Source organism: Gouania willdenowi, chromosome 17 (genome assembly GCF_900634775.1).
Source record: "Gouania willdenowi chromosome 17, fGouWil2.1, whole genome shotgun sequence".
In the NCBI taxonomy this organism is placed as follows: Eukaryota; Metazoa; Chordata; class Actinopteri; order Blenniiformes; family Gobiesocidae; genus Gouania; species Gouania willdenowi.
This window is the reverse complement of record NC_041060.1, coordinates 160,128-185,563: the sequence shown is the minus strand read 5'-3', so window position 1 is coordinate 185,563 and position 25,436 is coordinate 160,128. Positions and strand designations below refer to the sequence as shown.

General features: G+C 34.0%; 1 protein-coding gene across 1 annotated transcript in view; it reads left to right on the top strand.

The window, feature by feature from the left end:
• The window catches only part of LOC114479503 (neurabin-1-like), a 29,303-nt gene extending 5,093 nt beyond the window's left edge, over nt 1-24,210 (top strand). Inside the window, 17 exon segments of the mRNA XM_028473211.1 lie at nt 784-916; nt 982-1,102; nt 1,658-1,762; nt 3,008-3,095; nt 3,174-3,335; nt 5,001-5,054; nt 6,299-6,399; nt 8,221-8,349; nt 13,617-13,713; nt 13,794-13,863; nt 15,420-15,550; nt 15,626-15,834; nt 15,981-16,046; nt 16,973-17,177; nt 19,403-19,486; nt 21,117-21,317; nt 23,889-24,210. Of these exon segments, the coding sequence (XP_028329012.1) occupies nt 784-916; nt 982-1,102; nt 1,658-1,762; nt 3,008-3,095; nt 3,174-3,335; nt 5,001-5,054; nt 6,299-6,399; nt 8,221-8,349; nt 13,617-13,713; nt 13,794-13,863; nt 15,420-15,550; nt 15,626-15,834; nt 15,981-16,046; nt 16,973-17,177; nt 19,403-19,486; nt 21,117-21,317; nt 23,889-24,092 (2,160 nt within the window). The 3' untranslated portion in view covers nt 24,093-24,210.
• The last annotated feature ends 1,226 nt before the right edge of the window (nt 24,211-25,436 follow it).

The following is a 25,436-nucleotide window of genomic DNA, read 5'->3' as shown; positions in this document are numbered from 1 at the left end:
AACATAATATCTACAGTATTCTACAATTGAATAAATATTATATATCAGAGATTTTTAGATGCAGTCCGATAAAATCCGATATCAATATCTGATCGGGACACCCCTAACCGCGTGATCACGAGTTCAAATGTAATTTCATGACTAAATTAATTTCGTTTTTATTAGTTGACGAACACATCAATATATTGTATATTATAAAGTAACACCAATGGACACCCCCATTTTTCCGAATACATGAAATGCGCAATTTGGATCTGATCTGTTTATAACTTAATATAGTAAATAAAGAACTAATTTAAGACAACTAAGTCAAATGGTGAAAATCAGTCATTTACAATAAGAGATGTGAGTTTTTTTTTAAATGTGTGAGAGGGATTTTTTTAGGTTTTCAAACTGATCCAGAATCAGTTTATTGATCCAGATCCCTCCAAAATGTAATGGAACCTTCCATGATGTAAGATCTATCTTTTGTTAATACTTGAGCATCTGTAGAACTTTTGACATAATCTGCCAACAGACAAATAAATAAATATGGGTTAAAATATGACCTCCTTTGTGGAATAATCAGTATAAACGTGACATTGGTTCATGTGGCTGTGAAAGTTGTTGTCACATTGAGCTTTAGCAGCGTATGCTCAGATCCCAACACTTCCCGACTTGCCAAATGCTTTGCCAACAGTAACGGCGTCTCGTGTCAAAAGCTCCAATCTGCTCAGTGTAAAAGTACCGCAGACATTAGCAGAAATGTGAAGTGTTTCAAATGGAACGTCTGTTTGTTTTTAGGTGTACAACACGTACTCTAATGCAGAGTACGACCGACAGAACGAGGACATCGACCCCGTGTCGGCCTCTGCTGAGTTTGAGCTGGAGAAGAGGGTGGAGAAGATGGATGTGTTTCCAGTTGAAATAGAAAAGGGTTCGTTTAAACAAAGTTAACAAAGTTAGATGAAGTGATGTAACTTTATTTCCCACTTCCTCCAGGAGACGACGGGCTTGGCATCAGTATAATAGGAATGGGAGTCGGGGCCGACCAGGGACTGGAAAAACTGGGAATTTTTGTCAAGACGATCACTGAAGGAGGAGCTACAGAGAATGACGGCAGGTAAACATCCAGAATGTTCTCTTGTTTTATCTTCTGAGTGAAGAGCTCTAAACGGAGAGGGTTTGTCTACATCAGGGGTGTTAAACTCGTTTAGTTCACGGACCAAATACGGAGCAGTTTGATGTCAGGTGGGCCACAGATTTTATTTCAGCATTATGGAGCCCTAGTTACACTTCTACGTATACATTAAATACTAAATATGTAGGAAACGACAATATCTAAGTAATAAGTGATGGGTATCAATCCCAACAGGATCTTCAATTTAAATTTTCTAGATGTTGTGACTAATTTTTATTTAATTAAAAAAATATCATGTAATAATTTGAGGAAAATTGTTGTTTTTTGAACAGTTTGACATTAAAAAATGACTGTAATCATGCGATATAAGCATTGGTAAAACTGTGAGCCCCTGCAAATATTGTTGGGTTTCATTTACACAATGATTCATGTTGTTCTGTCATTTTTACTTTCTCCTGTGGGCCAAATTGGATGCTCTCAAGGGCCAAATTTGGCCCCCGGGCCTTGAGTTTGACACATGTGGTGTACATGTTTTAGGATTCAGGTGAATGACCAGATCGTGGAAGTGGATGGGCTGAGTTTGGTGGGGGTGTCCCAGGTGTTTGCTGCCACGGTCCTCAAGAACACATCTGGCCTTGTCAAGTACGTCTTAGACACGCCCATGTTTAGTTATAATAATAATAATAATAATAATGATGATAATAAATAATGAAATTATTTGGGTGAAGAAAGTTACAATTCTGCTCCGCTACACAACATTTTCTAAGTTAATGAAATAATTTTCTTTAATGTTTAACGTTAAATCTCATATGTAGCAGAAAGGATGAATTGATGATGATGGACAACTTTTATCACAGCAGGGGCCACATGTGTGATTGTATCTGATCCAAGGGCCACATTATTAACGTTAAAGCCTATATTTAGAATAATGACCAGAGCATGAATACAGGAAAGAAAGAACGGTTTGCTACATTTTTGTGGTCTTTTTGCACATTTTGTCCTGTCATTTTTGTGTATTGTTGTTGTGTGTTTTTGTAGTCTTTTGTACTTTTAGGAGTATTTTTATTTAATTTTTGTCTATACTGTCACTTTGTATGTTTTTTGGAGTAATTTTCTATATTTGTCATTTTGTTTTTGTTTTCTGTATTTTATTTTTGTTGTGATCTATTTTTGTAGTCTTATGGCTTTTTTTTGTTGTCCTTTTTTACTCTAAATTCGTATGGTTTTTTTTTTTTTGTCATTTTGTGTTTTTCTTTTGTTTTTTTTATTGTGTTCCTTTTGTGTGTGTTGTGTAGTCTTGAGTAATTTTATTTTTGTTGTTTTTGTGTATTTTACTGTAATTTTGCATGTTTTATGAAGTAATTTTGTGTTTTTGAGTTGGTTTGTTTTGTGTTGATCTATTTTTGTTGTCTTTTGGGGTTTTTTAGGAGTAATTTTATTTATTTATTTTGTCGTTTTTACTTTAACTTTGTGTTTTTTTTTTTTTTAGTGTTTTTCTAATTTTTCTGTCATTTTGTGTATTTTTGTTGTGTTGATCTGTTTTTTGTGTGTATTGTGGTTTCTTTGGAGTATCTTTATTTTTACTGTAATTTCATATGTTTTCTTTGAGTTATTTTGTGTTTACTTTTGGGGCCACACAAAATTAGGCTGAGAGCTACATGCGGCCCCCAGACCACCAGTTGCCCACATCTAGTTTAAGTCATGGAGGACATTTAAACACAATCAGTAATGTACACAGAGGCTTTATGAATGCATTGGCTTATTAGTTAATATTAATGTATTCTCAGGCTAAATGTGTATGCTAGCTTCCTGCTCACAAAGCTATGTTCATATAATTAGTCATAGTTGGGCTTCATATGAGCTCACAGTTACCTTCCTCTGTCGTAGGTTCCTGATTGGTCGGGAGAAAGAGGGCGTTGAGAGTGAGGTGGCGAGACTCATCAATGAGAGTCTGGAGATGGAAAACATCCAGGAGGTTTTTAGAAACGAGATGTAGAGTTGGAATTCTTTAGTTTGATTCTAAGTTTCTGCTCACGTCTGTTTGTGGATAAAGAGAGAAGATGAGGAGGATGATGAAGATGATGATGAAGATGAGGAGGATGAAGACCGATCCATGTCACAGGGCGGAGCACTGGTTGAAGAAGAGTTTGAAATGGAGGACATGCGTGTGTTATCCAGACTGGACAATGATCAGCTGTGCCTTAAATACCAGCAGGTACTGAATATAACACACACTCTATTACACACGTGTTAAACTCGAGGTCCGGGGGCCAAATCCGGCCCTTTACAGCAGTGGTTTTCAAAGTGTTTTGGCTCACGTTCTCCTTATGTCCGACTAGAACATTTTGCTCAGAATTCTGTGAAAGAAAAAAAAAAAGATCTATAGATCATAATGAATTAGTGATAATGCACATTTTAAATAATTGAATGAAGCTGTATTTAAGTTTCCTGAAAGTTATTTCTATTGTTTTTATCATTTATGGTCATGTTCTATCATTTTGTCGTTGTTTCTGTTTTTTTATTATTATTTTTTATGATATTTTTCTCTTGTGTTTTTGTTGTTGTTAGTATTCAGATTATTCTCCGTGTGTGTTTTTGTTTGTTTCTTTCAAAAACGATTTTCAGAAGTATTGTTTGTTTGTGTTTCTGTACACGATAACTTGAAAAGTTATGAACGGATTTTGATGAAATTTTCAGGAAATGTTGTTAATGAGTCAAGGAACAGCTGATTAAATGTTCAGGCTACCAAAAGAAAATGTATAGATATATTATATCCCATTAGTTGGGCTATTATTTTTAACTAAAAATAAACTGTATAAAAACTCATATTTTAAATGCTTTTATTTGTTAATTTTTCTCCCTCCTGTAGTGCCATTGCGTACCCCTAGGGGTACATGTACCCCATTTGAGAAACACTGCTTTAGAGCATCCAATTCAGCCCCCAGGAGAAATTAAAAATGGAAAAAACGTGAATTATTGTGAATGACCAAATAATCCAGTTGTAGATCTCTCAAATTCACTAATTTAATGAAACTATAAATTTTTTTAAGGGCTTGCATTTATTATTATTTTTTATATTTGTATGGACTTTTTATTATGATAAGTTTTTTCAGCAGGAAAAACACTATTAATGTGCAGTAGTTCCAAAAATGAATGAGCGCCAATGTGAAATATTTTTTGAAGAGAATATTATAGCCTTGACTGAGTCAATAATTGATAGAAGAATTTTTTTTTAATTATTTTTTGACACAAGGACAGTTTTAAAGAAAAAAAGAACTTTTTACAAATATGTTCTCTGGCTGGTAGTGGGTCATTACACCTAAAACATATTTAAAATGTATTTTGAAGGTAGATGCTTTGATCTATTATGTATTAATTGAAAAAGCATTATGATATAACAGTATATTAAAAATATGTGGTTATAATGGGAGTCAATGAAACACATTTGGTTACAAGGTTACTAAATATCAGTATGAAGCATAATATACAGTATCTCCTTTTCTATACACGTCCAATACACAGGACTTTGGAATTAAGCAAATACAAATTTAAAATTCATAGTGGAAACATTTCATACAACCAGCCCTAAAAATGACCAGATTATTGAAACAAATAAAAAAAAAAACACCAGAAATGTCACTTTTGGAACCAAAGATGCTCAAAAAGTTAAAACTCTCTTTTCCATTCTTAAATTTTGGTGTCCAGTTGAAAACAAACCAATCCATATTTGGCCCCTGAACTAAACTGAGTTTAACACCCCTGCTTTAAAACAACGCAGCGTATAATCCCTTTTGTTTTATTTAAAAAATAGTGGATTTATATACATTTACTATGAGTTGGAATGTTGTGTAACTTTATGATTTTTGTTTTGTTTTTAAAGCTTCAGACAAAACTACAAACGACATCAACCCAGCTGTACATCGCTAATGAAAAGGTAGGACAGTCACATGCTGCACGTTCTACACACAGATCCATATTTAAACACGTTCTGACCCATTTAGCAGGTTTTGGGACATGGCGTGTGATCCAACACTGTTTTTCTGGCTTTAGATTTAAGTCATCGCTACTGGGAATTCATTGTTCTGGCCAAAATCAAATTTGGCACTTTTTTTTTTTCCTTTTTTTAAATTAAGCCTGAGTTTGTTTTCCTAATCACCTGAACCATGTTTCATTTGGTTTTTCTTTTTCTCAGGCAGTGAAAAATAAACATTTATAGAAGCTTATTTCCTGTTAGACAAACATGCATGTACAGTCATGGACCAAAATATTAACACCCCTGGAATTTTTCCAGAAATTACACTATTTCTCCTAGAAATTGTTGTATTTCCAAATATTTTTGATTTACACATGTTTAATTCCTTTATGTAAAAAAAAAAACAATGTCTACATTTGACACCATTTCTAAAAAAAAAAATGGACCAGACAAAGGTTTTCTGCCTTTTTAAAACTGTGGATGAATAGTTTTAGTTCAAGCATGTGACGCTCGTCTAAACTCACCTGTGGAAAGTAACAGGAACTGGCAATTAGGGCTGGGCGATATATCTGAAAAGTGTATCACGATATCAGTAATTATTGACTTTTTTTTTTTTTTTTACCAATTCAAAATAAGGAGCAGAAGAAAAAAGGCCAAATTTATATACCTTTATTTTAAACGTAATCTTTAACATTTAAAGAGGTCAACAAAACTGTAGAAATAAACTAAAAAAACCTCATTTAAAAACACAACCTGTTCAATGTGCAAATATAGACATTAAATAAATACTTATTAAAAGAAAATGTGCAATGCAAGTTTGTAAATCAATGAGATAGAATAAAACAGTATGTATTAATAACATATTATAGGGCAATTTAATAGTGTTTTTACTGTTTAATGTAAACCACAGCTGCTGAATCTAGTTTATTTTATATCTTATGAGTTACATAATTCACATATTTTCTATCGATATTGATTACATCTCTATCGTTATATAAATTATCGTCTTATCTTCCCAGGCCGACTGGCACTAATATAGAAATCACAGTTAAAGCCAGTTAAAATGTTTAATTTTCACTAAACCTTTGTATTGTTTTCCAGTGTGTCATTTCTGAGAGAAATTCCAGGAGTACCAATACTTTAATCCATGACTGTATGTAGATGTGTGTATATATATATTTATCTAATCATACATTGTCTCCTAGATCAGTACGCTGAAAGAGCAGCAGGCTCAGTGGGAGAACCAGAAGGTGGAGTTGGAGCAAAAATTAGCAGATGCAGAAGAAAAGGCAGAAAAACTAGAGAAGTATGTCATTGTATTTTCACTGCAGTATATATATATATATATATATATATATATATATATTAGGGATGTAACAATTAATCGTAAGGCAGTTAAAAATCGATTCATAGGTATCACAGTTCACATCGATGCTCTAAAAATTGAATCGCAGTACTTTTTTTAAACAGCAGAGGACGCTATATATATATATATATATTTATCCTCTTGTCCAGAAGCATAGGCGGCGGGCGGAATCTGCCACTACTTTCTTTCTGAACACCTTCTATTCTTAAACATGTTCATAAATGATTCCTTATCCCTTTAGCACCGAAAGAATATCTGTAATATTACGTGAATATCTGTAAAAGTTCCGTTTTTCTATTAGCTGTGTCTGCTAGCATAGCATCTCTTCTTCACTGCTAGAATATATGCATGCCAACCAACCACTGGGTTACCAGCGCCTTCTGCTGGTACAAACTGATATCTGATGTAAATACAGTACGATGCTAGGGTTTTTTAAGTCCAAGTGTTAAGGCACAAAATACATAAATTGCATTGTTTCGAATAGTTTATCAAGGGATTCTTTTGACGATAAAGGAAAATAGTACAGTATTTTCTAGTTTTTTCCCGAAAAAAATAAAGGAATATTTTATATTATATCATTTATCTACATTAGTATTTTGTAAAATAAATTGTGAGAATCACATCGTCAACTCAGTATCTTGAATCGGATCGTATCGGGTGTTGAGTGAATCGATCAACTTTTAAACAATGAAATTAACCTGATCGTCTGCAATTACATTTAAAATATGGCCTCTGCACTTTGTAATAAAATATTTAGTTATTATGGTACATTTTAAATTCTTATGGTTATTGTTTTTTAATTATTTTTTTTTCAATTATGATTTTATTTTAAAGCTTAATTTTGCACTGTAAACTGTACTCATATTGTGTGTTTAAAAGGAGTAGTAGTAGTAATAAAAACAGATTTTTCCTAATGATTAATAATTGTGATTTTAATCATGATTATAATATTGATCAAAATATTTTATTCATTTTAGCCATTAATTGTGCAGCCCAAGGTTGGGGTCAATTATAATTGTAATTGATAATTACAATTATGCCGTAATTGAGTTCAGATAATTGACTTTGTAATTGTAATTTGTAGTTTTTATAGAATTTTCATGCAATTTAATTAAAACTCAACCCTGGGGAAACATGTTACAGTTCTATGGCTTCTACATACTGTATGTAGTTAACAATTATTAAAATATGTTTTATATTATCTTTTCTTTAATAAATAAATAAAATCTAGGGTTATACTGACAGAAAAAAGGCTCAGACGCCCCCACATCATAAATATTAAAACTTATATTGTCATTGATTATGAAGGATAACAAGGTAATCAATAGATGGGAAACAAATTGGATGATAAATATTAGTTTTTAGTGTATTTTACGGCTGATTTAGGACCCGTTAGCATTAGAGATGCTATCACAAGAGGAAGGTTAACTTTTATTAGGTTATTTATTTCAGTTTTTCAGTAATTGTAGTTAATTGTAATTGAGAACGTAATTGTAATTGACTTTCTGAGGATAAAAAAATAATTGTCATTTCATTGTAATTGGATAAAATGCTGGCAACTATCGTCATAATTGAAGTGTAATTGAACATGGGTTTTTGAAAATGTAATTGTAATTGAGCCCAACCTATATAAATACACTAACTGTATGTATGGTAAACTAAATGTAAATAAAATGACTTTCTCATGTGTTCATCACTATTTATTATGTTATTAAACCCTACCATACAGTGTTTGTGTAAAGGTGTTCCTTTGTTCCTCAGGTACTGGCAGGAGGCCCAGACCCTGTGCAGGGTGGTGAGCCAGAGGTTGGCTAACGCCCAGAGCCAATCAGAAAGCCTGGAAATCAAATACAGCAAGGCTAAGAGACTGGTCCGAGAGTACCAGAGCAGGTACGGCTGAAAGTTAAACAGATCCTCCACTGTTTTCACTAATGTGGCCGAAAACCTTTGAAATGTAATTCAACATAGATATAAAATAAGTTTACAGTTGATGTGATGCACATAAGTTTAAAGCTAGTTTACAACTCTTGTCTCTGGTTGGGCATTTCTATATAACTAGGGTTGCAACGATTCACTCAACTCCTGATTTATTTTACAAAATGGTACTGTAGACAAATGACTAAAAAATATTCCTTTATTTTTTTTCAGGAAAAACCTAGAAAATGCTGTATTTTCCTTTTATTTTTCATTGTCAAAAGAATCTCTTGATAAACTATTCAAAACAATGCAATTTAACTAAAAATGAATCTTGATTGTAATAAATAAAGCCTATTAATTTAAATTATGGTTCTATAATAAACAATGCAAAACTGCATAATAGTTCTTTTTCTTTTTAAAAGTGCAACTGAAAATGTATTTTGTGCCTTAACAATTGGACTTAAAAAAAAAAACAATCATGGTACTCAATTTACGTCAGATATTTGTTTGGACCAGCAGAGGGTGCTGGTAACCCAGTGGTCGGTTGGCATGCAGATATTCTAGCAGTGAAGAAGAGATGCTATGCTAGCAGTCAGAGCTAATAGAAAAACGTGATTTTTACAGATATTCACATAATATTACAGATATTCTTTTGGTGCTAAAGGGGTATGGAATAATTTATGAACATGTTTAAGAGTAGAAGGCGATTCCGCCCTACGCTTCTGGACAAGAGAAGGATAAATATATAGCGCCCTCTGCTGTTTAAAAAAAGTACTGCGATTCAATTTTCACAGTATCGGTATAAACAGTGATACCAATGAATCGATTTTTAACTGCCTTACGATTAATCGTTACATCCCTATATGTTACAGTGGAATACAGTCAATACAATAAAACTCACCCACCCACAATAAAACAGTATAAAACAGTCTCACACACACACGTATTTTGACTTTCTTTCAGCCACGACTATTGGAACCACACCTCACCAGTAGGAAAAACTAACTCATGATGTTTCTAATCCCACAACAACACCAGAAAACGGGTGTAACTACACAATATCTTATTATTCCTTCAACTGTTCTGAGAGACCATAGTTGTAAATGTTTCCTTTAGAGTTTTTAGATCAGACTGGATTGATTGTTTCACACAATCCCTAAACTTTTCAGGTTGCCAGGTTGTTAAGTGGCTGCTCATGTTGCTCATATTTCCAGACGAGTAGCACACGTTACAAACACTAGCAGTGTTTACATATTGTCCAGCTTTTCTTCTTCATGGTTTTGTTGATGCGGTGAAACCAAAACGTTTCCACTTTTCTGACTTGGAGCCGCTGCATCATACACAGGTTCTTTAAACTCCTCCCTTTCTACGTCGCTCTGCTGCTGTCACCGTCCGCCATGTTTCCTTTAACCTCTGCCCTCACACGTGGTCACACGTCTGACGCTGCCGCAATGCATTATGGTACAGCCAACCCAAAAACGTCATTTTAAGCTCAACGGCTCATTATTTTATACCATGACATAACCACATTGATATCGAGGCACTTTTAATACTGCGTTACTGCGATATCGTCAATACCGTGACGTTCCTAAAAATGACCCATAAACACAATGAGTGGAAATGTTTGATATTTATTTATGGCCCCATAAAATCTTTTAGTTTTTTCCCAAAGTTTTCCACTTAAATTTTTTTAATTCAGTTTTTTTTTTTTTTTAAATATTAATCCTTTTTTTTTTTTTTTTTCAGTTTTTAACTCCTGTAAGGAAACAAAATAAATACTAATGAATAATAAACCATAATTAAACAATGTATGTCAAAAATAAAGTATGATACAATTAAAAGGTAGATATAAGTTGTAGTGACGTGGATTATTCTGACTGCTCCTTTTTATTTATTTTTATAATATAAAGATACCTGTATATGAGAGCAGCATTAATGTCACCTTATTTCCCTCTCAGGTATCAATGATTTACTGAATCTGATCAGGTTTATTGATTAAGTTTTGATCAACTTAATTTAAATTAACCTAATTTAAATTATCCAGATGACATCATTCCAGACTGTAATAATTAAACAAACAAATTGACATAAGGATACATCAGTTATTTCACCACTAGGGCTCAGAATATTTACAGTATCAATTATTATCAATAATCTACGATGTTTCAGACTCTACAATCACTGGTATTGATGATCTCGTCCACAACAACATCTTTATCCACAGATCTTCTGTAGCTCTGATGAGATGTTTAAACGCTCTGAGCAGGTGAAGATGATTAATGCTGACTCATGTTTTCACGGAGCGCCGAGTTTCAGACACGTTGAAGTTAAGTAGTTAGTGGTGGCTCTGTATTTAGAGTTAGTGGTGATTTATGTAGTTTTTTGAGCGGTTCTCACATTTCCCCATTAAAAAAATGTTTGCCTCATGGTGATGGTATTTAATGCCGATTATATCCATTTCGGCGTTTAACCGTTTTCATTGGTTGATTCCGGCCACAATTTAGTTAACGTGGATTTCATTGGGCCCTAAATATCTACAGTGCCTTGTGAAAGCATTCGGCCCCCTTGAACTTTTCGACCTTTTGCCACATTTCAGCCTTCAAACATAAAGATATAAAACTGAAATTTTCTGTGAAGAATCAACAAGTGGGACACAATCATGAAGTGAAACGAAATTTATTGGATATTTCAAACATTTTTAACAAATAAAAAACTGAAAAATTGGGCGTGCAAAATTATTCAGCCCCTTGACTTTCAATGCAGCAAACTCTCTCCAAAAGTTCAGTGAGGATCTCTGAATGATCCAATGTTGACCTAAATGACTAATGATGATAAATAGAATCCTCCTGTGTGTGATCAAGTCTCCGTATAAATGCACCTGCTCTGTGATCGTCTCAGAGGTCAGTTTAAAGCGCAGAGAGCATCATGAAGGCAAGGCAAGGCAAGGCAAATTTATTTATATAGCGCATTTCATACTCAAGGCAACTCAATGTGCTTTACATGATAAAACATTCAATTGTTTAAAATCAATAAGAACATTTAAATCAATAAGAACATTTAAAATCATCAGTAAAATCAATTAAAATCATCAGTAAAATCATCATTACATCAACATGACAAAAAATCTCTCTCTCAATCATATGCAGTAGAGAAAAAAAGTGCCTTTAACTTTGATTTAAAAATGTTCACATTGGATGCTGACTTCAGCTCCGCTGGCAGTTTGTTCCACTTCTTTGCAGCATAACAACTAAAAGCAGCATCACCATGTTTACTGTGAACTCTGGGCTCCACTATCTGATCTGTGTCCATAGATCTGAGAGACCTGCTGGGTTCATACCTGACTAACATGTCACTGATGTATTCTGGACCAAACTCATTCACAGATTTATACACCAGCAGCAGAACTTTAAAGTCTATTCTGAGGCTGACTGGGAGCCAGTGTAAAGACTTTAAAACTGGAGTAATGTGCTCTGACCTCTTTGTTCTGGTTCAGACCCGAGCTGCAGCGTTCTGAACCAGCTGTAGCTGTTTGATGCTCTTTTGGGGGATTCCTGTCAGAAGACCATTACAAGACCAAGGAACACACCAGGCAGGTCTGAGATACTGTTGTGGAGAAGTTTAAAGCCGGACGTGGATACAAAAAGATTCCCCAAGCTTTAAACATCCCAAGGAGCACTGTGCAAGTGATAATATTGAAATGGAAGGAGTATCAGACCACTGCAAATCTACAAAGACCCGGCCGTCCCTCTAAACTTTCAGCTCATACAAGGAGAAAACTGATCAGAGATGCTGCCCATGATCACTCTGGATGAACTGTAGAAATGTACAGCTGAGGTGGGAGACTCTGTCCACAGGACAACAGTCAGTCGTATACTGCACAACTCTGGCCTTTATGGAAGAGTGGCAAGAAGAAAGCCATTTCTTAAAGATATCCATAAAAAGTGTCGTTTAAAGTTTGCCACAAGCCACCTGGAGAAACACCAAACATGTGGAAGAAGGTGCTCTGGTCGGACGAAATCAAAATCCAACTTTTTGGCAACAATGCAAAACGTTATGTTTGGCGTAAACGCAACACAGCTCATCACCCTGAACACACCATCCCCACTGTCAAACATGGTGGTGGCAGCATCATGGTTTGGGCTGCTTTTCTTCAGCAGGGACAGGGAAGATGGTTAAAATTGATGGGAAGATGGATGGAGCCAAATACAGGACCATTCTGGAAGAAAACCTGATGGAGTCTGAAAAAGACCTGAGACTGGGACGGAGATTTGTCTTCCAACAAGACAATGATCCAAAACATAAAGCAAAATCTACAATGAAGTGGTTCACAAATAAACATCTCCAGGTGTTAGAATGACCAAGTCAAAGTCCAGACCTGAATCCAATCCAGAATCTGTGGAAACAACTGAAAACTGCTGTTAACAAACGCTGTCCATCCAACGTCACTGAGCTCCAGCTGTTTTACAAGAAGGAATGGACAAATATTCCAGTCTCTCAATGTGTAAAACTGATAGAAACAAACCCCAAACGACTTACAGCAGTTATCACAGCAAAAGGTGGAGCTACAAAGTATTAACTTAAGGGGGATGAATAATTTTGCACGCCCAATTTTTCAGTTTTTTATTTGTTAAAAATGTTTGAAATATCCAATAAATTTCGTTTCACTTCATGATTGTGTCCCACTTGTTGTTGATTCTTCACAAAAAATTACAGTTTCATATCTTTATGTTTGAAGCCTGAAATGTGGCAAAAGGTCGAAAAGTTCAAGGGGGACGAATAATTTAGCGTGTGTGTGTCCGTAATGACAGTGAAACACAGCAATCACACATACTAACAGTTGTCGTTTATATATATTATATATATATATATATATATATATATTTAGTCCCTCTTTTTATATTTTCTAAAGGATATCCTAAAACAATCCCCGTAGAAACGTCATTAATCATATGATCCCACAACCAGCGCTAATGCGCTACATAAACACTGATGTTGCTCCGTCTCACACCTGTCAGCGCTCAGAGGCGTCATGTCACGTCAATATTGCGCTTCAACGTAAAGTCCTATATTTGGTCCTGTTTTCTTTCTCACATGATTAAAACCGAGACCCACATTTTATAGAGGACCAGAGTTCACTTGGTGAGCTTTCACTTATCACAAAAAGACCAGAACTATCAGAGGAAACCAAGCACGGTGAGGATCAAAGAGTAAGTTAACGCTGAATAATTGTGTTTTTATAGAGAAGAAGAAGGAGACAAAAGGGAGGCAGATTTTAGGAGAGAAATGGAGGAGAGAGACAGACATCACATTAATGCTGTGGAAAGACTCCAGAAAGAGGTAGAAACTGATTTACTTTATGGATTTTACTGAAGCTGATTTCTCTGTAGTTATTGTTTTACTTTCTGATTGGTCAACAGAAGGCTCAGCTCCAGAGAAAAGACTCTTCACTGGAGGGAAAGAACCAGTTAGTGGACTCCACTGGTTCAGGTAGGAACCAAATAGTTTGAATATGGAATTATTTTGACCCTAGGTTCCTTAAGTGGGGTACAGGTGTGAAAACATTCCTGAAACAGTGTGACAACATTGGAAATATTAACTCATTCAGTGCCAGTCGTTTTACAGCATTTTGACTGATTTTTATTGACACAGAATATTTGGTACTATGACAAGTCTCTACTTTTATCAGAAAGAAATCATCTGAACATTGGTTTCCTTCTAAAAAAAAAAATAAACGAGGCTTTTGATGGTAAAATTATTATTTTTTTGCTATCTGACTCACAGTTGAATGTTTTACTTATTGTATTGTGTATCTGCCCCTCCCCCTGTCAATCACACAGATGTAACTTCCTCTTCCTCTCGACGCCCAGAGATGACCCGTTTGGTCTGTTTAGTTGATGGTTTTATCTCACAATCACAACATAATCAATAATCAGGTCCACACATGTTCTGTGTTAGTATGTGGAGCTCTGATCTGATGGATACGTCACAATATCACTTCATAGCTCCATATTCTCCCTCGTTCCTGCTTCTTCCTCCTTAGCTAATGGTACCATCAGTGGCTAATGTCACATCTAAACGTGTACTGCTGCCACCTTCAGGGCACAGTTGGTCACTACATCAACAGAGATGCCTTATATTCACAGTAGAACTCCGTCACAGTGTATCCTAGCAACTTCTGTGAAAAAATGCAATTGACGAGTGTTCTCGCCAATGGCACTGAGTGAGTTAATAGAATCAGGAGCCTCCATGCATTGCCACAAATTCCACATTGTTTTTCTGTCACCACTTAAGGGTGGTTTTACAGAGGCTAATCTCAATTTCAAAAAGTGAAAATTATGGCGAGAGCTACATTGCTTTGTGCTAGCCAAACATGCTTGATGCTCTTTGCCAATGTGTACTTGTGTAAAAATGCTTTTACAAACAAGAAAAAAAAATATAGAACAAGACTGCGTGGAGAACGATTAAAAACTCAGACTTGGGAACCACTGCCCGGGGGCCAAATCTGGCCCTTTATAGCATCCAATGTGGCCCTCAGCCCCTTCAAATACAGATTCAATGAAACTCCACCATTTTCAGGCTCAGTTTACATGATTGTATACATTTTTTTTATCTAAAATTGTGGAAAGAAGTCTCAATTTTTTTTTACAAAATCCTGTCATTTTCCTGAAGTTATTCCACAAAATTTCCCCAAATGAAATAAAATTGTCAAAGTCAAGGAAATTTGAGTGAAAATCTTGCAGAGACTGAAATCTGTCACTTTATTACCTGGATAATGTTGGTGACTTGCATACTTTATATATTATTTCTATATGGAAGTGAAAACTAGGCCACATTTACCTCATATACCCAATATAAAGTAATTATGATCAAAATATATCACAGTACACGACAAATAAGAGTTGTCTTTTATTTTCAACTATGCCATGCCCAACAAAATAAAAACTACTGAGGTGGTCTTTAAAAATATAAACCAAAATTATGGAAAAATTAGGAATGTAAGAAGAAAAATGTTGTAGCAAAAAAAAATTGTTTTTAATGTCCAGACTGGTACGTTCCTGTTCCTAACACTGGGCGTCTGGACTGCAGCGCTCACATAGCCAGAGCTCAGCTCGCCCAGAAATCCAAGCGTCACCCCCCCTCCAGAGACAAACTACGGGAGAGCTTCAGAAAACAGGTGGGACTCCTTGTACAGAGATTCTAAAGCTGACTCAGCATTTCTCACATATGACATGGTTCATGTCGTTGACAGGAAGCAGTGGAGACGCTGCAGGACGGACTCCTACTGACCATTCCTCCATCAGCACAAAATAGCAGGAGTGAACATTCCAGCACCTCCTCGTGTTCACTCCTCAGCCCCCAGCTCACCAACACCTCCGTGTTCACCCCCCCCACGTACCCCCCCTCACCCTGCAAGTCCTCTGCTTCAAAGAAATCCAAGAGGAAGTTTCCTCATTTCAGGTGCAACAAAAACATGCGTTTCCTACTCAAGGCCAGAGTTAACTCAGCTTATTTTCATCACTTGTTGATATTTGGACATTAAGGAGATGAATACATACATTAATAAGATCATCAATAAAGAGCTTTTGATTTATTTGTTCTTTTAGCGACATTCGTAAGTCACTCAGCAAACGAAGAAGTGAAAAAAAGAACAGAAAGTCCATAAACGACAGGTAAGAACATTTATTGTTTTCTTTTTTTAATTCAATTTTCTTTTGACTTTCCAACAGCATATACAGTATAATATCATATCATATTATATTATAATAGCAGTTGTAATTTCTTATGTAGAGCAACACAGAAAATAAAACCAAGAAACGGAGGGAAATAAAATACATTTATATTGATATTTTATTTGTTCTTGGCTGTCATCCAACATAGATAATTTAATACAAAGAATAAACATTTATTTAAACAACCAAAAATAGAATGAGCTGAAGCAGTAACAGCATTATATAAAAAAACTATAGAAACAAATCAATAACGTTATTCATTCATCAGCTGTTAGGGGTTAAGTTAAATGAAGAGCATACATATATCAGGGTTGGGGTCAATTATAATTATCGCGTAATTGATAATGAATTACAATTATGTAATACACCATAATCCTAATTAAATTGTAATTGAATTCAGATAAATGACTTTAATTGCCATGATAATTATTAAAATATGTTTTATATCAAGCTTTCACACAATTTACAATTTAAATAATAAAAACAGTAGGGATGAAAAAACTGACCCTAATAACAGATTAGTTGCATACATTTTAACCTTCAACATAATATCTACAGTATTCTACAAATGAATAAATATAATATCATATATATCAGACATTTTAGATGCAGTCTAATAAAATCTGATATTCATTTTCAGGCTGATAACGGACCGATATCAATATTTGATGAGGACACCCCTATAAATAATTATAATAGTGTAATATAAAAGAATAAATCACTAATCCTGGCTACTCCTTGTTTGTAACTGTTTAACACACAAGGAAAAATAAAGTTTTTAGGGCCAGAAATGAGTGGTATAAACATGGCGTATTGACCTGAAAAGGGTTGTGAACCACGGTTTTAAAATGTTTAATTGTTCCTAGGGGATCACTGGGGGACCTGGTGGATGATCCTGATGGGATTTCTCCGTCCAGTTCCGTGGCCTCCATGCCTTCATGTCTGCCCTTCCCCTGGTTTGGAGAACGTGAGAGAGAAAAGGAGGAGGAGCTAGAGCCCTGCAGACAGAGGCTCCGCTCCGTCTCCAGCACCAGTTTACCGTATCTCACCACCTCAGGCAGGAGACAGCAGGTATGCTGACGTAGCACTATTAGCACACAGGCACGGTTGGGGTCAATTATAATTCATTAACAACAAACATGATGTTATTGTAACTCAAATAAATCTGTTGCTGTTGTAATTAATCAATTTTAATCATACTCACAATTAAATGAAGCTGATTTTTCCATTTAAAATGTGACTCTGCTGTATATGAAACAAAGACTTCCTCTGCCTCAGCAGTCAGCCAACCACCAGGGGGCGATCACATGATTAAGGCTTCATTAGAAACCTTAATAACAGATCAATGTGTCACTCTGTAAACTAGACTAATGGGTAGTGTTGTGTTCAAGACCAAGACTTCCAGGAGCCGAGACTGAGTCAAGACCATAAACATTTTTTTTTTTTATTTATTTAAAAAATATATATAAATAAATAAAACTAAAGAGAGAATGTTATTTAACTGTCGAACCTTGTCATAATTTTAGTTAATTTTAAATACACTTGACGGACAAAAAAAATTCCTGCAAAAAATTAACTAAAATATTAAAACGGCTACTGATAAATTCACAATTATTCTACATATTTGAAAACAAGATGTTTATATCAGCTGAATGTACAGCAAGTGTTTAGAAATAACACACCACAGAGTGTTTCCTCTTTGTGTGTTTTTACAAATGTATTCTTTGTGGTTCGTAAAACCAAACTTCACAACCAACAAGTTAGCGGACATGTTTAGCTCCGCCTCTCTTTCCTGCGTGTGTGTGTGTGTGTGTCACACACGTCACTCAGTCACATTAAGGAAGGTTGCGGTCATTATACATTATAAAAAGTTTAAAAACAGAGTCCGGGCAGCCCGCGTCCGAGACCAGACCGAGTCAAAATGCTTCAGAGACCGAAACCGTTCTCGACTAATGGGAGCAACTGACCTGCAACGATGCTTTTTTACTGGTTTTTATTCAGAAAAAGCCACATGTAGGTCACGTCAGCTGCTCACACGCTTGTTGCCTCAGCAACAAGTTGATGTGATAATATTTTGTTAACGTGCACGGCAGTTGAGAAACTGGAGTTTTAAGGTTTTTTTATTTTTTTTTAGGTGGGGAGGGCACTAGTGTTGGGGTGGGGAGAAAGTGTATACACAGGCTGTAATATCACCATCATTGTACATGTTGTTAAAGTTACTGTATTTACCAGGGAGAAAATAGTTATTCCTGGTGTTTTTGTTTTCTGGAGTTTTATTGAGATTTATTTACCGTTCTTACTGCTTAGAAACACATGTAAACAGTTGTATTTTTATTCATTTTTTAATAAAAAGGTGACCTCATTCAGATGTAACCTACATATACAGTAACTATGCACAATAATGAAATAATATTTATTAACTTGTAAATATGCTGTAGTCACTGATAAATAAAACCTTTTTAAAACAATAACCTGTAGCTTAATGTTCTTAACTTTTCTTCATACACTAATTGTTTTCAAATAGTTGTACAGTATATTTATATTAGTACATTTTGAATAAATGTTATAGTAATTATCATTATTCGGTTTTTAAAGCTTTTCTTTTACACTAAAATGTTCACGTTAAGAAAAACATCTGTATTTTTATTTAACTACTTTTTAACAAAAGATGATGATAAATAATTGTGATGAATATCGTGATTCAAATCTTTATCCAAATGGTGATCCTTTTGGCCGTAATAGTGCAGCCCTAGTTGTAATAGAGTTCTGATAATTGACTTAAAGTTTTAATTGAATGTCCATTACAATTACAATTTAATTAAACTGTAAACTGTGAAACCTTGTGTTTCAGTTCTAAGGCTTACACATACTGTACGTAATTATTAATATGTTTCAGATCGTTTTCTCCACTACTCATCACTTCTGTTGAGGATATTTTTACCGTTCTTTAAAAAAATGTAAATCTAGGGCTATACTGACACGCACATTACAAATATTAATATCAAGAGAAAAGGAAGAAATTGGATCATTATTTTACAGCTGATTTAAGACTCATAAGAGATGCTAACACAAGGTCACATTTTCAGGTTATTTACTTCAGGATCAGTAATTGTGTTCATTTATAATTGACTTTCAGGTGAAAAATAATCATTTTAATTGTAATTGGGGGAAAAATGCTGGTCACCATAACCATAATTGTGTTTTCATTGATCATGTAATTGTAATTGAACCCAACCCTGCACACATGCATGGGTGAGCAGTGCACGTGGAGACGGGATTGATTGTGTTGGTTCCAGGGCGTTGGCTCTGCAGCGGACAGCTCCAGCATGGTGTGCCACGTTTCTAGTCACTCGCACACTTTCACCTTTTCCTCCACTGAGGTCAGTCGCTAATTTTCCTCCTCACAATAACTCATACGGTTTACGTTGTAGGACATCCTCATTCCTCAGAGTCAGGTATCATTAGGTATCTCACCCAGGCTTCTCACATGGTGTGAAAAATGTAGAAATGTTTAACTCTGAGGGCCACATTCAGCCTTACTTTAAAGCTAAAAGTTACATTTGTTGAATTGTGTGTGTGTGTGTGTATGTGTATATATGAGAGAGAGGTCCTCCACTAATAAATACTCACAAACACTGTAGAGATGAGAAAACATTTTATTCCAAAGACTGATTCCATTTCAAATTTAAATGAGGTATTATGTGGAATCTGCAGTAATATGGAAACGCACGCGCAGATGACGCACGCACATACAAGCGTGGAGGACATGCATGCACACGCACACACATGAGTGTAAAGGATGCACGTGTGCACACACCCATGTGGAAGATGCACACAGTAGAGCTTTAATCTGGCTGAAAAAAGACCCTTTCAGAATAGTGACGTCTCTTTAAGCCTGAACTCATTTCAACCAGACGGTTTTCACATTGTTTGTATTGGACAGTGCACACAGGCAGCATCGGGGGCAGCTAAAGGGCTGCAGGGGTCCTCGGGTAAAGACGGAAACGTCCGAGCAGATCGCCTGTATTGAATAGATGGTGCGTCTGATGTATGCGTTATTCAGATTAAAAACAGTTAAAACAACCTGTGCACGACTGGAAGTCTCTGTGTCCAAGTGTGCAACAATTATTACAACGGTACCGAGGAAAAAACTGAAAATCCCCCCTACGTTGCTGAAAACTGAACATAGGGGCACCATCGCTCTGTGGGGGAGAATAATTACGTCGGGGGCCCTACGCTCAACATCACTGGAGAGAACCCTAAAACCTGTTATTGATTGGACCAAACTGACTCATGTAGATAGTTTTTTAATTGTCGTTGTACGAGAAACACTCAGAAAAACTCTGTCAGATGTAACAGCCTCAGGCTTCAAAATAAAAGTCATCAGACTAAACGGCCTAAAAAAACCTGAGTATTTTTGAAGAAACAGGAAATACATGTGGTTTGTTCAGATACAAGATTAAAGATGAAAGCTGTTATTTTCTATTTATTTTTAAAGGTTTCATTTAACTATGTATTTATTAATCAAACAATGTTTGTTAACTTTTGAAAAATCAAAGGAAAGAATGGCTTTTCAACGTATGTGAACTTCTGGTTCCTTCAAAATAAAACGCTACGTCATGTTTTACAGCCGGAGGCCTTTGAGTCCGAGGACTTTTATTTTGAAGCCCGAGATTGTTTGATTGGTTTAATAACAATAATTCATTTGAAATAAAAGTGCCTTTCTGGCCACCCAATGACACTTTACCATAAAAATGGAATAATAAAAACAGTGTAATACATTATAACACAAAGAAAAGAATGTAGGAACATTTACAGAATCAGATGAAAAATGTAATTACAGGAAATATACCGACAATGTTTGACAAGTGAAGCTGTTTCATCTGACAGGTTTTGCTGAGTCATGAGGACGTCCTACAGTAAACACCGTACTCCATTCATAATCAGTCATATTTTACCTACAGTATATTTTAATCTTTAATCTTAAATCTTCTCTTGGATGCTGGGCAGACTTTAGATGATGATGATGATGATGATTCCATTCCCACCAATAACAACCATCAGTGGCGTAGTCGACCCGTTCTGGAGTGGAGCCCCCAGCAGGTGTGTCTGTGGCTGATCGCCCTGAACATGGATCAATACAAGACCCAGTTTTCTGCCAGAGGCGTGGACGGAGCGCAGCTGCTCAGCATGGACGGAGACAAACTCAAGGTGAGCATTATTGATGATTCAGCATTAGGGATGTAACGATTTATTGTAAGGCAGTTAAAAATCGAATTCATAGGTATCACTGTTCATATCAATACTATGAAAATTTAATCGCAGTACTGCTATATTTATATATTTATATTTATCCTTCTCTTGTCCAGAAGCGTAGGCAGCGTGCCGAATCACCTTCTACTCTTAAACATGTTCATAAATGATTCCTTATCCCTAGCACTGAAATAATCTGTAATATTACGTGAATATCTGTAAAAGTCCCATTTTTCTATTAGCTCTGTCTGCTAGCATAGCATCTCTTCACTACGAGAATAACTGCATGCCAACCGACCACTGGGTTACAGCGCCCTCTGTTGGTCCAAACTAATATCTGATGTAAATACAGTGAAAATACATTTTCAGTTGCACTTTTAAAAAGAAAAAGAACTATTATGTAGTTTTGCATTGTTTACTATAGAACCAGAATTTAAATTAATAAGCTTCTTCATTTGTATTTTTCCTTTATTTCATTCAAGATTTATTTTTAGTTAAATTGCATTGTTTTGAATAGTTTATCAAGGGATTCTTTTGACAATGAGTCACCATTTGTCTACATTCCCATTTGGTAAAATAAATGGTGAGAGAATCGTATCGTGAACTAAGTGAATTGTTACATCCCTATTCAGCATTTATACAACATCACTGATACTGTAGGTGTGTATCATTTTTACATGTGAGCTTTTAAAACAGAATTACAAGTAGTTTCATATGTAATTAGTTTTATTTGAAGGAGGTTTAAAACATTTTCAACATGTGTAATGATAATAATAATAATACCCTTTATTTATCGGATGGATATAAAACATTAACAATGGTTTTAAAAGTGTTTCCCAGAGTTCTACACAGTATGTCATACAGTATGTGAGAGTATCAAAGTACAATAAACTGTAAACAAGGAATTGTAATTAAGTAAATCTTTTGTTTTATATAATATAACACATCAATTTGCTTTGATTTGTATTTATGTAATTTGTGTTCCTCCAAGATAATTTAGAATCAATTATGACACTTTATTTAACTTATGGCGACCATACGTCAGATTAACCCAGACATCCAATTAGTGAAATTATCCACGTTTCCCAGGGACCCTGAACACATCTTATGAATTTCATATATTTTGATAAGCGCATTGAGATTGTGTTATACATAGTCATTTACATTAAAGTTGAATCTTGGGAACAGGTTTACTTAAACCGTAACTAAATATATATAAAATAAAATTAAACTATGGTTAATATAATAAAATAGAATTAAACTATGGTTCATATAATAAAATATAACTAAACTATGGTTAATATAATAAAATATAACTAAACTATGGTTAATATAATAAAATATAACTAAACTATGGTTAATATAATAAAATATAATTAAACTATGGTTAATATAATAAAATATAACTAAACTATGGTTAATATAATAAAATATAATTAAACTATGGTTAATATAATAAAATATAACTAAACTATGGTTAATATAATAAAATATAACTAAACTATGGTTAATATAATAAAATATAATTAAACTATGGTTAATATAATAAAATATAACTAAACTATGGTTAATATAATAAAATATAATTAAACTATGGTTAATATAATAAAATATAACTAAACTATGGTTAATATAATAAAATATAACTAAACTATGGTTAATATAATAAAATATAACTAAACTATGGTTAATATAATAAAATATAACTAAACTATGGTTAATATAATAAAATATAATTAAACTATGGTTAATATAATAAAATATAATTAAACTATGGTTAATATAATAAAATATAATTAAACTATGGTTAATATAATAAAATATAATTAAACTATGGTTAATATAATAAAATATAATTAAACTATGGTTAATATAATAAAATATAATTAAACTATGGTTAATATAATAAAATATAATTAAACTATGGTTAATATAATAAAATATAATTAAACTATGGTTAATATAATAAAATATAATTAAACTATGGTTAATATAATAAAATATAATTAAACTATGGTTAATATAATAAAATATAATTAAACTATGGTTAATATAATAAAATATAATTAAACTATGGTTAATATAATAAAATATAATTAAACTATGGTTAATATAATAAAATATAATTAAACTATGGTTAATATAATAAAATATAATTAAACTATGGTTAATATAATAAAATATAATTAAACTATGGTTAATATAATAAAATATAATTAAACTATGGTTAATATAATAAAATATAATTAAACTATGGTTAATATAATAAAATATAATTAAACTATGGTTAATATAATAAAATATAACTAAACTATGGTTAATATAATAAAATATAGTTAAACTATGGTTAATATAATAAAATATAAAACTATGGTTCATATAATAAAATATAACTAAACTATGGTTCATATAATAAAATATAACTAAACTATGGTTCATATAATAAAATATAAACTAAACTATGGTTAATATAATAAAATATAACTAAACTATGGTTAATATCAGCTTCCGTGTTCGTCCTGTGATCAGTCTCTGGGTGTGTGGAGTCAAAGCGATCGATCTGTGATCAAGAAGAAGCTGAAAGACTTAAAGAAAGAAGAAAAAGATCAAAGGAAAGATCAGAAGAGGCAGAAAGAAGTGAAAGTGTTTCAGGATAAAGAGACGAAGGATGAAAAACCAACGACGGTCGTGAGACGCAGCAGTAAAACAGTGAGGACCGAGTCTCTGCTGTGACACACACACACACACACACACACCTTTAACATCTGAGAGACGTGTTCTACTTTTTTAATTTAAATTCATAATTTAACAATGATTTTAATGTGTTTTCCTGAGTTATGCTGTTTTGTGTTAATAAATGATGTTTTATCTCTAAAATAAAAACTCTGTTGAAGTCATTTAACACAAAATAAATTCAACATTTATTTTGTTTTACATTTTCATTTTTTTGTGTTTGACAGCTGCACTAAAGTTAAAGTATATGGACAATAGGACAGTGATTTTCAACTGGTGGGTCGGGACCCAAAGGTGGGTCACGGACAGCTGGTCAAAAATACATAAATACTTAATGTCTCATGTTGGGTTGGACTTGTCTTTTATTTTGAAAGAAACTTGTCTTTTGACTGGCCTGTTGTGAAATGCTTGTTGCACAGGCAAATATAAAGATTTATGTTTATAAAAAAAAAAAGATATGGATTAATAAAATTAAATTTGGTTGGTTGAATTCTTAAAGTAATGACGTGGTAAAATTGGGTGGCAGGGTGAGACCAGTTGAGAACCACTGCAATATATATACATGTTGAGAATAAAAAATGGATTTACTGTTTTTAAAGAAGATGATTAAGAAATCCTGAACGAGAAAAAACACATTTAAAGAGTCTTTAAGCCGTAGAAAACGTGACAAAAAGTGCTTGAATAAATAATATTCTAGAAAAGGATGAACAGTTGTACAACACGTAGCATTTCTAGAATCCTCTTAAAACGATAGAGTAGGACGGCATCCGTCTATTCAGTGATTTGTTAACAAAAAATGTTAAGACTTTACACAAGATCAAAGATGTTCAACAAATAAAATCCTGTTAAAACTGCTGGAGTTAATCATTTTTTGATCAGATAAAGACAAAGTGTAGGCCTCATAATCAATAAATGTATATTAGCTTGAAAACAAGTGAAAGGTTTAAATTGCCGCTGAAACTGTAGCATCACGTTGCACTCTCCTGCACACCTTCCATTGACCTACCCTAACTCCATCTCCCCTGTTCCCTTCCCCCTCACCCATATGTAACACAGCCCTCTCTTTATATCCTCCTATAATAAAGTGTTTCTTACCCTTCGTTAGGGAGGGCTGGTGATGGGCACAGTTATGCAATAAAATAAATGTATTTAATTGCAATAATAAAACATGCATTGCTGAAAAGATTGCACGACATATAGTGTTGACCTTCGACAGCATGTGCAGACAAAGTGGAGTAAAAAAAAAATGGAATGAAAGTTTTTCGTCTTCATTGGAAACTCAGGTTAGAAATATTGTTGGAAAAGTTTTGCGCATTGCATTGTGGGATGTGGAGTCCCATAGAA